General features: G+C 38.3%; 1 protein-coding gene across 1 annotated transcript; it reads right to left on the minus strand.

The window, feature by feature from the left end:
* Positions 1-1,330: 1,330 nt before the first annotated feature.
* On the minus strand, positions 1,331-12,016 carry LOC113016258 (cytochrome P450 2J4-like). Its single transcript, XM_026158960.2, has 9 exons — positions 10,701-12,016; positions 7,969-8,131; positions 7,665-7,814; positions 6,848-7,008; positions 6,266-6,442; positions 6,029-6,167; positions 5,319-5,506; positions 2,049-2,190; positions 1,331-1,942 (listed from the first exon to the last, which is right to left on the minus strand). Exons 1-9 carry the CDS (start codon positions 10,899-10,901, stop codon positions 1,767-1,769), a joined length of 1,497 nt encoding a protein of 498 aa, XP_026014745.2. The 5' UTR covers positions 10,902-12,016; the 3' UTR covers positions 1,331-1,766.
* Positions 12,017-12,447: the final 431 nt, after the last annotated feature.

Genomic DNA, 12,447 nt, shown 5'->3' on the forward strand with positions numbered 1-12,447 from the left:
ACGGGCAAAAAGAGTCCCAGGTCCACTCTCAGCCAGGCCAAGTTTGTTTACTATATTGGTTAAAGATGGGTGATGCATCACCTTCTGACAGCGAAGACGGGCAGATAGCCTCCCAGGTGCATCTTAGCAGGGCTGAGTTTATTTAACCCTTTCTTTGGACTTATCACCGTTGGCCATAACACAACCAAAGGTTACTTATTGATCCTAATTACTACATTTGAGACAGTATTGGTCAACATGTCCTCATACAACAAGTGGCACACACTTCATTAATGTAATTGTAGATAATATTTGACCTAAATATGTGGGTCTTGTGATTTAAACATGTAGGTTAGATGCTTATCACAATGATTCCGTTATATAAAACACTCCAGTGTAGGTATATATATATAGTGTACGCGAGTATATATGATTACATAGTATACATGTGAATATATATGTCATAAATTGTGGAATTCTTTTTTCTGGCAGCCACATTTGGGACCAGCTGTAGTTCGTGTTTGGTTCATGCAAATGTATAACAAATTGCATTGATCAAACAAAGAGGAATTATAAGCATGGCATGGCAGCTAGATTCCTTTGGATCAAACTGAGCTGAACTTAATAAGTCGCCTAAGCCAGATAGAGCAAGATTGGACTAAATTGACAGTGATGCTTATTTATGCTGGGTTTTTACAATATTGGCCCACATTTATAAGCAAGGAGCCCAGCTATATATGAATAAGGTCAGTGTGCCATTGTCTACTTTACTTACATGAAGTAATTGTGCTCTTGTGATGTCACCAATGTCAGAAGGATTTAAGCACCTGGCAACCTAGAAGTGCTCCAGTTCCTGTGACCTGTTTATCCATTTCCTGCAAAGCTGACAGTAGTGCAGTATCTTCCAGACCAAGCTCCTTTCTGGACAGCTTTTGCAAGAGGATCTTAACAAAGAGGACAACAGAACTCCAGATTCTTAAAGGAGAGTTAAAGTATTGTAAATTGAACTAAAAGAGAAACAATACCCCAGAGGTACAGAGGTTTGGATGCCCAGTTGCAGCCCAAACACTCTCCCCACAACAAGGAAGTCATGATCCAAATCAAGTACTTCATACCATGTATTCTATACTTTTTTGGTATTGCAACCATCATGGCACACCTGCTGCTCATATATTTTTACATTTCAAATGATTAGTTTTAGAAGTATTTCTAAAAGGATTTCAATGCTCTCTCTACTCTTGCCACCCTAGATTTTCTCTTACTTGTCGTTTTCTATCTCTAACGTCAAACACACTTCAGGTAAAACAAAAACCTTTGACTGTGTGTTAATGGTGTAAAGAGAAATGAAAAGTCAAGCTTGAGATTTTTTTAATGGTAATTGTTCAGAATTAACATTCATTTCAGGTAAAGTAACAATTTAGAACAAATGATTCTGTAAGCCTTCAAATACAGTGGAAAGTTTTCTAACAGATTACTTTGATTGTCCTTAAAAGGGACAGAATCCACTTTACTTGTAAAAGCAATGAACCAGGCAGGTATCTCTGAAATCGTTAACCAGAACAGAGACTCAATCCTTTCACTTGCCTTAATGTCAGAAAAAAAGGATAAACTAATCTCAGTTTTTTGGTGGTTTAACATTTTTAGTAATTTCTGTTAGAGTACAATAGATTTATATTGTAAAAGTTAATGAAAAAGGTCTACTGGACTACAAGAACAAAAACTAAACTGCATTAGATGATAAATGTAATAAAGGAGTGATTTATTTTCAGTTTGCCATAGTTGATGGTTTAACGTGGTACAGCACAGAGGCGGTAAGGTTTGGGACAGCGCATGCCTCCCAACTGGAAATCCAGACTGGGCTGCTCTCCAGCAGGTGGCGAAAGAGAAAACCTTTGGAGGAGGGAAGTAAACAACAGGAATAACTCCATCCTGGCCAGCTGTTCTCCAAGACACACACGCTTGCCTGAGAATAAACAGTAAGTCATGAGTTTTATTCAAACAATTTTTTTTACTACACTTCTGCAACAAACCAAGGATGCATGCCATTTGGCTAAAAGAGTACAACAAACCTGCAGAAAATGGAAGGAAAGCATCTCTCTTACGAAATTTACCATCCTTGTCCAGAAAGTGTTGAGGATTGAAAGAGTGTGGAGTTTCCCACATTGACTCATCGTGTAGGACTGAGTCCAGGGTAGCCAGTATCATGGTACCCTGAACAAAAAAAACCCCAAAAACCCCACAAAATAATCTTAAGACCTGAGATACTGAAATTGGAAAACCAACAAGTAAACAAACAAACAAATCTAAATTGTTACTGAAAATTGGTTTAATTTGCCATATGACAGAATCCAAATCCAATTTATATAGCATTTTAAAAAAACAGAAACATCTTGATGCATGCTCATCCAGGTAAGTAAATATCCAAAATTTGATTCTTTTCATCTGGACGTAGCATTTTCAGTGGGAGAAACATTTCATCACTCATCCAAGTGACTTCTTCAGTCTCAGCTGACTGCAGGTTTCCCCAGTCTTATAAACAGTACATTTACATAATGACTGAAACCAGCCCACTGAAGGAACAATATGCTGGGAGGCCAGTTGGGGAATGGCTGCAATCACAGCATTGTACGATGGCGAAAGATGTACCCTTAGGCCCCCTCCTCGATTAAGAGGTGGTCTTTCCCTTTTCACGTAAATGGCCTCCTTGACTCCGCGTTCAAACCAGCGTTTTCACTTAGGCAGTAGTTGTCCTTCTCTCCTGGATCGGCTGGAGCTTTCTTTTGGTGCCTTCCCATCTTTGACAAAAGTCCAGCTGGGATAACTACGTTTACTCAGGGACTTCTTGATGTGATGTTCTTCTGCCTCCCTGGTCGCTGTGTCTGTGGGGATTGTGTTATGTCTCTGTGTTGTAGCGTCCTGATGACACCCAGTTTATGCTCCAGTGGATGATGAGAATCAAACCTTAAATACCGATTCATATGTGCAGGTTTACAGTACAAATCAGCTTTTAGATGTCCCCCATTACTGATGGAAATCTCACAGTCTTAGAAGGCTAACCTGCCATTTTTCATATCCTCCCTGGTGAAATTGATGTGTCGGTCCACGTGATCCGTGAATTGTGGTACGTCCTGAGATTTGATTTTCACCCAGGTGTCATCCACATATCTGAACTAATGACTTGGTGGTGTTCCAGGGTAGGATAGCAAAGCCCTCTTTGATGTAACATCGTACGAGACCATGGTTTCATCCACCTCCATAATGACATCTCTCATCTTCTCAACAAAATCCAAATGTAAATGTACTGTTTATAAGATTGGGGAAACCTGCAGTAAGCAGAGACTGAATAACTCACTTGGATGAGTGACGAAACGTTTCTCCCACTGAAAATGCTACATCCAGATGAGCAGAATCAAGTTTTGGGGTAAAAATCAGAAAGTTTGCCTAAAGTGCTGTACAAGAACAAAACAATAGATAAAATGAAGGATAAAAACATTCACATTTAAACACATAAAACATAAAAGCATAAAAAGCATATCAACTCACACCAGTCTAGACGCTATTGAATAAATGTGTTTTGAAAAGAGACTTAAACAGGAAGTGAAGATGCCTGTCTAACATTTAAAGGCAACATATTCCAAAGTTTGGGAGCCACAATTGAAAAAGCTTGTTCTCCTCTAAGTTTCAGCCTAGTTTTTGGGACAACCAAAATCATCTGGTTGTTGAAGTACATCAGAAAGGTATGGAGGAGCAAGACCGTTTAGGCATTTCTAAGTCAAGATTAGGACTTTAAAATTCATTCTGTGATAAACAGGAAGCCAAAGAAGAGGGGACAGGATAGGGAAGATATGTTCGTGCCTGTGTGTACCAGTTAAGAGACGGGCAGCAGCATTTTGAATAAGCTGAAGATGTGAGAGGGATGATTGGCTGACTCCAGCGTAAAGTGCATTGCAATAGTCAAGCCGAGTTTAGATAAAGGCATGCATTATTTTCTCTAAGTCATGCCTTGACAAAACTGACTTAAGCTTTGCTATTTGCCTTAACTGGAAAAAGCTTTTTTTCAAGACAGAGCTGATTTGTTTATTACATTTAAAATCAGAGTCCATAATGACTCCCAGATTTGTGACATTCTATTTGATGTATGACCCAAGCCAACCATAATTAAGTGGGGTGCATGAGGTATTATTAGGCCTGAATATAATTACCTCTGTTTTGCTTTCATTGAAGCTCAAAAGGTTGAGAGCCATCCAAGCCTTGAAATCTTCAAGGCAGTTTAAAAGGAGTTGGATGGAGCCTGGACTATTAGGTGCTAAAAGGCTAGTGAGGTGAGCTGATGGAAAAAGGCCATGTAACATTGTCAAAAGATCTAAAAGAGCTATTTAAAACGGAAGCGATTTTATTTGGCCCAAATCGATTTTCCAACCCTCCAGATGTTAATTTCACTGTTTTGACCTCTTATTTGAAGAGTTCAATCACAAATCTTGGAGTAAAGATCGATTCTGCACTTACCTTTGATGACCACGTGAATGGGGTGATAAAATCAGCATTCTACTACCTCAGACATCTATCGAAGGTCAAGCCCTTTTCTCTCCAAACGTAACTTAGAAATTGTAATTCATGCTTTTATTACTTCACGCCTGGATTACTGTAATTCCATTTTAATAGGGGCTGGGCACTTTGTCACACTTACAATTAGTGCATAATGCTGCGGCTTGATTTTTAACTGGTAGAGGAAAATTCGACCACATCACTCCGGTTTTGGCCTCTCTACATTGGCTTCCAATCGAATTTAGGATCCTGTTTAAAGTTCATTTATTGGTTTTTCGGAATCATCAGAATCAGAATACTTCATTGATCCCTAGTGGAAATTATGAAAATTGTTTTTGAATCTTTCAATGGTTTGGCAACCATCTATTTGTCCGATTTGTTGAAGCCTTATGTTCCCACTCATTCCCTTCAGTCCCTAAGTCACGGCTGAAACTCAGAGGAGACCGGGCGTTCTCTATTGTGGCCCCGTTGCTTTGGAACAATCTTCCTCTTCATATTAGACAAGCTACATTTAAATTTCTTTTGACATTTTTTCAGTGTTTCCTGTAAAAATCTGACTTGCTACCTCTTTGTTCTAGTGTGGCTATTTTTAAGTATTTGTCAGTAAATACAATTACATTTTAATTTCAAGTAAAAGTAATTAAAATTCAATTTTATTAAAGAGGAATTATGCCCTCAGTCATAGGCTATATTGCTTTTGAAGACCTTTGAAGTCAGCCTCAAGTGGTTGAATTGGTAGAAAAGGAATACTTTAGTCTACAGCTAGCTGCCAGAAAGTATTATGGATTGTGTACCTTTGGGATTGTGTATTTATCCACTGTAGTTTCATTGCTTGTCATACGAAGCACATTGAGAGGAATGATGTTGGCCATTCTCTGAATCTCATGAATGACAGCATCAGTATAGGGCATGTTTTCTCGGTCACTCACAGAGGGCTGTCTGGACGAACCAACCACAGCATCGATCTCAGCTTGAACTCTCTCTGCACAGTGAAAACAGGATACAATCAGAGTGTGTATCAAGGTTATTACAGTAACCTAACACTAAGTGAGAAACTAAAAGTGAGTGTAAAAAAAGACATTCCAAGTCATTAATACCAATACTGGATTACTGGACTACTTAATAAACTATGAAATATAAACAGAAACATGAACAGGAAATATATTTTTAGTTTTAGCATTTGTGAATTAGTTAACCTTTGTCAACACAACAAGCAAGAGGAGACAATCGAGCATATATCTATTAAAAAGTGAAAATATAAATGTTAATCTGCCATCTTTACAAAATGCAGATTTTATATTGTCACACATATGCTGGACTTCTTGTTTCCTGATATATACTGCTGTTTTATATTAAAAGAAAGAATACAATTGCACATTTTAGAGTAACAGAAACTAAAGTTAAAGAATTAGATCTTCTCTGGAAACTAACAGAATTTTTATTATTTCTAAACAAAAATTTGACATGACAAAATACAAGGTGCCGTTGAGTATTACATACATACCTTGTATATCAGGGTAGTAGATCATGTAAAGCAACCCCCAACGTAAAGTAGTGGCAGTAGTTTCAGTTCCAGCAAAAAACAGGTCCATGGTGCAAGCGTGTAAGTTACTGAGAGAAAAACTTGAATCTTTCTCCTCGTTCTATCAACGGTCCAAACAACAGAAATTAAAATCTGTTATCAAACTTCATTACAAGACCAAAACGAACAAACATAATAGAGATCGAGCACAACACTCACCTTTGCCATTTCTATAAGAAAGGCATCAATATAGTCTCTCGGTGACGCTGGGTCAAGGATTTCTCTGTGTTCTCTGATCCTGATATCTACGAAGTCCTTTATCTCTTGTGTCAGAGTGAAAATTGTCTTATGAGGTCCAGGTAGCCACTTCATCAGCCAGGGAATTATGTTGTACATCTACACCATAGGAAGATAGATTAATCCATATTTAATGACTGGATAAATATTCATGTGGCTGTGTGCTCCACATATGAAGCTGTGCATTCGGAAAATTATGAATAAAAATCTAGCGAAGGATTCCACAGCAGCAGAAGTGGTGGTAGAAATATAATTGCAATATATTAGAGGGCAAATTCAGCAAACTTTTTTTTGTTTGTTTTTGTTTTAATGAGACAGGATGCACACTCCACCAAAGCTGACAACGATGACAAAGATGTCATTTTATAGTCACAATATTTAATTACAGTTATTTAATTTGCACATTTTAGTTATTTAAGACGCTTAAATTTGGCTTGTGCATTTTCGATAAATCGTGATGTAATGTGATCATTGCATGATGTAGCACGGTAGGAAGAGGTTCACCTGTATTGAAATGCTTCCCTGTAAGCGCACAACTTCTTTGAAGTTATGAAGAATGGACTGGTACTGCTGATCAGTGTACTCAAATCGATTCCCAAACACCAAACAGCAGATGATATTTGACACAGCATTATTTATCAGTAGCTGGACATTAAATGGCTTTCCTGTAAATGAAGACAGAAAATATAGTGTCATGGTTAATGTGTCTGAGGAGCGGACCCAAAAGCAGATACACAAGGGACAGGACTAAAATTTAACAAAAAGCGAGCCATTTAGTTTGGCTGATAACTACAACAAAAACAAAAGCACAAGCAAACAAAGGTGAAAAACTACACAATAACTTATAAGCTCTAACTATAAACCTACAAATGAACATGAGAAACCCAAGACTAGAGAAACATGACATCCATGGACCATGAGGTGAGAGGTTGGGCTGAAGAAACATACATGGACAAACATAACAGAGAGGGGAGACATGGAACAGAACATGAGAAGGCATGTAAACAGGAAGGGGAGATGAGACACCTTGCCCAGACAACATGGGAATAAATATGACAAAACATACAGCCAAAGCATAGAACTAGTAAATAAGAGAAAACTAAAACTTTCCAAAACACATTGAATTCACAAAAGAACTAAGACCTCAAAATGCTGGGTCACAGACAAAGCCCCCTGACACATGGGGGACAAGTACCCATGTCATAACAGTAGGTAAACTCTACTGAATGGTGGCAATAAGCCTCATAACTTCAGTTCTATCGCAGAGAAAGGTGGTGATCTTTGGACTCTTCGGAAAAAAGCATAGATGTCTTTTTCATGCCTTGGTGTTCTGTGAAAGCCTCTGAGAGATACTGGCACTCCTGCTGGATGTATAACTCCAGGGTCTTCTTGCCAAGACCAAAGTTTCTTAGGGTATGAAGAGCAAATCTCCTCTGCTGCCTCCATGGATAACCATTTGCTATCGCAAGACCTTTGAACACACAAATACACAATATTAGACTGAATGTAACAAACACTAGCTACATGCTTACAGCTCTGATTTGGTGTCTCAATTATGCTGTTCACTGTATTCAACACTAACTAAATATCTTTTTTTTTTCAGTGAAAAAAGAGAAAAACAGAACCTTCATTGCCAAATAATTCTTCAAACAGTGGTACGGTGGGTCGATCTATGAAGTCGTCTCCTTGCTGGACCAGGGCTTCTTTCACAAACTTGTAGCTATTAATGACCACGGTTCTTCCACCAAAGATTCTGATGGTGAAAATGTTTCCATATTTCTTTGCAAACTGAACAAAGACAGCAGGCAGATGTTGTGGTTCAACAGTACTCAGAGAATTAATATTGCTTCTACATCCTTACTACAGATACTATAAGATTGCAGCAATGTTGCCTCATTAATATTATATCTCTTAACAAGAACCCAAACTGCAAACACATGAGAAAATATTTAAAAAGAGAATATAACTGAAAATGCAGCTCTGACTGAACCCTCTTGAGGTGGTCTTCAAAAACCAAACTCAAGCAACAAACCTTCTCTCTTGTGTGAATAAAGGCAACTGTAGATAAAGTTCACTGAGTTAATGATTGCCAGAGTTTTAAATGGCAACTTCCCTGAACTTGTCCTTAGTACTTTAAAAGGTGAAGGTCCTTTTACTATCCATATTACAAATATTCTTCCACTGTGGAAAAGTAATGGGTATTGAAAAAAGATGCTCCTTTAATTCTTGGATACTTTATTATTAACTCTTCGGAGGAGGTTATGTTTTTGGTAGCATTTATATCCATGCATGCCAGCATTTTGTTTGTAAACCTGAAAGCTCAATAGTAAAATTTGTTGTTATTTATTGTTTTTGTTGTTATGCAAATGCATTTGCAGCCAAATATCTTGTCATATTTTGACCTCGAATGTAATTTATACATTTCATATCTGCCTTTCTTTCAGGGTGACCCCAAGATGCGTCATATCTTTAAAGAAAGTTTTATTGAGAGAAAGAGAAAATTAGCTAGAAATATACTGTAGTATCATATTGTATAATAAGCTCAAGTTATTTATATTCAGTTCTCTCAGTTCTTGTTAGGAGAGACGGCATCCATCCCAATTTGGATGGAGCAGCTCTCATCCAACAGCTAGACCTCAGTGCAGCATTCGATACTGTTGACCATAATATCCTATTAGAGCGATTAGAACATGCTGTAGGTATTACAGGTACTGCGCTACAGTGGTTTGTATCATATCTATCTAATAGACTCCAATTTCTGCATGTAAATGGAGAGTCCTCTTCACACACTAAGGTCAATTATGGTGTTCCACAGGGTTCAGTGCTAGGACCAATTCTGTTTACATTATACATGCTTCCCTTAGGCAGTATCATTTGAAGACATAGCATACATTTTCACTGCTATGCAGATGACACCCAACTCTATCTGTCCATGAAGCCAGATAACACACACCAATTAGTTAAACTGCAGGAATGTCTTAAAGATATAAAGAGCTGGATGGCCGCTAACCTTTTGCTTCTTAATTCAGATAAAACTGAGGTTATTTTACTCGGCCCTGAAAATCTTAGAAATATGGTATTTAACCAGATTCTTACTCTGGATGGCATTACCTTGGCCACCAGTAACGCTGTGAGGAACCTTGGAGTCATTTTTGACCAGGACATGCCTTCAATGCACATATTAAACAAATATGTAAGACTGCTTTCTTCCATTTGCGCAACATCTCTAAAATTAGAAATATCCTGTCTCAGAGTGACGCTGAAAAACTAGTTCATGCATTTATTTCTTCCAGGCTGGACTACTGTAATTCATTATTATCAGGATGTCCTAAAAACTCCCTGAAAAGCCTTCAGTTAATCCAAAATGCTGCAGCAAGAGTCCTGACAGGGACTAGAAAGAGAGAGCATATTTATCCTGTTCTTCCCTTCATTGGCTTCCTGTTAAATCCAGAATTCAAAATCCTGCTCCTCACATACAAGGTCTTAAATAATCAGGCCCCATCTTATCTTAATGACCTTGTAGTACCATATCACCCTATTAGAGCACTTCGCTCTCGCTCTGCAGGCCTACTTGTTGTTCCTAGAGTATTTAAAAGAAGAATGGGAGGGAGAGCCTTCAGTTTTCAGGCCCCTCTTCTGTGGAACCAGCTTCCAGTTTGGATTCGGGAGACAGACACTATCTCTACTTTTAAGATTAGGCTTAAAACTTTCCTTTTTGCTAAAGCATATAGTTAGGGCTGGACCAGGTGACCCTGAATCCTCCCTTAGTTATGCTGCAATAGACGTAGGCTGCCAGGGATTCCCATGATGCATTGAGTTTTTCCTTTCCAGTCACCTTTCTCACTCACTGTGTGTTAATAGACCTCTCTGCATTGAATCATATCTGTTATTAACCTCTGTCTCTCTTCCACAGCATGTCTTTATCCTGTTTTCCTTCTCTCACCCCAACCAGTCGCAGCAGATGGCCCCGCCCCTGCCTGAGCCTGGTTCTGCCGGAGGTTTCTTCCTGTTAAATAGGAGTTTTTCCTTCCCTCTGTCGCCAAAGTGCTGCTCATAGGGGGTCATATGATTGTTGGTTTTTTCTCTGTATCTATTATTCTATGATCTACTGTACAATATAAAGCACCTTAAGGCGACTGTTGTTGTGATTTGGCGCTATATAAATAAAATTGAATTGATTTTACAAATCAATACCTATTATCCATTAATATAACCATAAATATAACATTTTTGTAATTAAAGCTACCCTTATCTGATTTTTACTCCACTAACATCTTAACGTACTTTTAAGGAACAAAGAAAGAAAATAAATATATTACAAATAAAACACTATTCCCTTAATAGTAAACATGTGTACCTCTCTGAACTGCAGGTGTATTCTATCAGGCCTGATGCGATGAATGTCACCGAGAAACGGGAGAGCCCACGGTCCAGGTGGGAAGTTTTTCGGCACTCTGTTCTTCCAAATATCAGACAACAGCAGGAAAACACAGAGAAATATTAAAATGCTCCTCCCATCTATCCACTCCAAGCCAAGAACACTGTATAATGTCTCCATTTAAAGTTCTTAATGTGGAATGCTGGATTACTGCAGTGTTTTAACTGTGATGCTACCAAGAAACAAAGTGCGATCAGATAAATGGGTGGACTTCCTTAAACACAAAGGTGAAGGAAAGACTCGTGTTTGCGCATCTGGACTTCAAAATAAAAGCTGGTAATGGTGGGGTTATTTTTAGTGTTTTCACATGTGGGACGTTATTGCTTGCAAAAAGGCTACACGAAGATTATGAATGAGTTTCCTTTTTAAATTCCTTTAAGAGACCTTGGATTGGCCATGGAATTGTTTGAACTAGTGTTGGATGTGGACCCAGTAAAAGACCTTTCCCAGTGAGACACAACCGGTGAATGCTGGGATGTTCCTACAATATTTATGTTAAGACTGTTGCACCCATGTAATGTTTAAATGGCAGCTTGGTGATTTTTAGCCCTGGTTGTTGTTTTTTAAGGCCCAGGCTTGTTTTTATTGTAAATAAATGAAATGTTCTTGATCACCACACTGCGGGTTTTGTACTCCTTGGCTATCATTCTATTTTTTAGCTGCTCTCCAACCAATGGAAAGGATTTTTTTTTTTTTTTTAATTTATTTAGTGATATAAATGCTGGCAGCACAAGGAGATGATGAGTGAGGAATAAAGAAGATTCAAAAATTTTAAATTAAAAGCAAGTATAAAGTTATTCAAATACAGTAAGAATGATCAAATTAAAATTGATCACTGGAGAAGGTGATGAAAGGAAAGAAAACATATCTAAACTTCTCAGGGAGGTTTTTCACAGGAATGGTTGCCCTGATGGAAAAGGTTCGGTTAGTCTTGATTCTCACCTGAACTGTGGGACAACCAGCAGAGCCTTGGCTCATGGCCTTAGTTTATGACCAGTGGTGTACGATGACAGGAGATGTGATAAATATACTTTGGCTGAAGCTCATAGAGAACTTTAAAGGTCAACAAAAAACTCTTAAAACTAGTTCTATAATCACTAGGTAAAGCCAGTGAAGAGAAGCTTAAATATGAGTGTGGTGCCGCATTTTGGAACAGCTGTAGTTTGTGTTTGGTTCAAGCAAATGTATAACAAATTGCATTGATCTAACAAAGAGGAATTATAAGCATGGCATGGCACATAGCTAGATTCCTTTGGATCAAATTGAGCTGAACCTAATAAGTCGCCTAAGCCAGATAGAGCAAGTTTGGACTAAATTGACAGTGATGCTTATTTATGCTGAGGTTTTTACAACATTAGCCCACATTTATAAGCAAGGAGCCCAGAATGTGAGGTCATCGAGCCATAGTCTACTTCATTTACATCTATAAATTAAGTAATTGTGCTCCTGTGATGTCACCAATGTCAGAAGGATTTAAGCATCTGGCAGTGGAGTGCTCCAGCTCCTGTGACCAGTTCATCCATTTCCTGCAAAGCTGACAGTAGTGCAGGATCCTCCAGTCCAAGCTCCTTTCTGGACAGCTTTTGCAAGAGGATCTTAACAAAGAGGACAACAGAACTCCAGATTCTTAAAGGAGAGTTAAAGTATTGTAAATTGAACTAAAAGA

Source organism: Astatotilapia calliptera, chromosome 23 (genome assembly GCF_964374335.1).
Source record: "Astatotilapia calliptera chromosome 23, fAstCal68.1, whole genome shotgun sequence".
In the NCBI taxonomy this organism is placed as follows: Eukaryota; Metazoa; Chordata; class Actinopteri; order Cichliformes; family Cichlidae; genus Astatotilapia; species Astatotilapia calliptera.

Bases quoted from the DNA above. Each gene is read 5' to 3' on its own strand.
- LOC113016258 (XM_026158960.2), bottom strand. From the start codon at position 10,901: ATGGAGACATTATACAGTGTTCTTGGCTTGGAGTGGATAGATGGGAGG. The intron at 7,815-7,968 runs GTTCTGTTTTTC...GTGTGTTCAAAG, and splicing joins AGAATTATTTGGCAATGAAG to GTCTTGCGATAGCAAATGGT. The intron at 2,191-5,318 runs GTACACAATCCA...TTTTTTGTTCAG, and splicing joins ATAAATACACAATCCCAAAG to GGTACCATGATACTGGCTAC.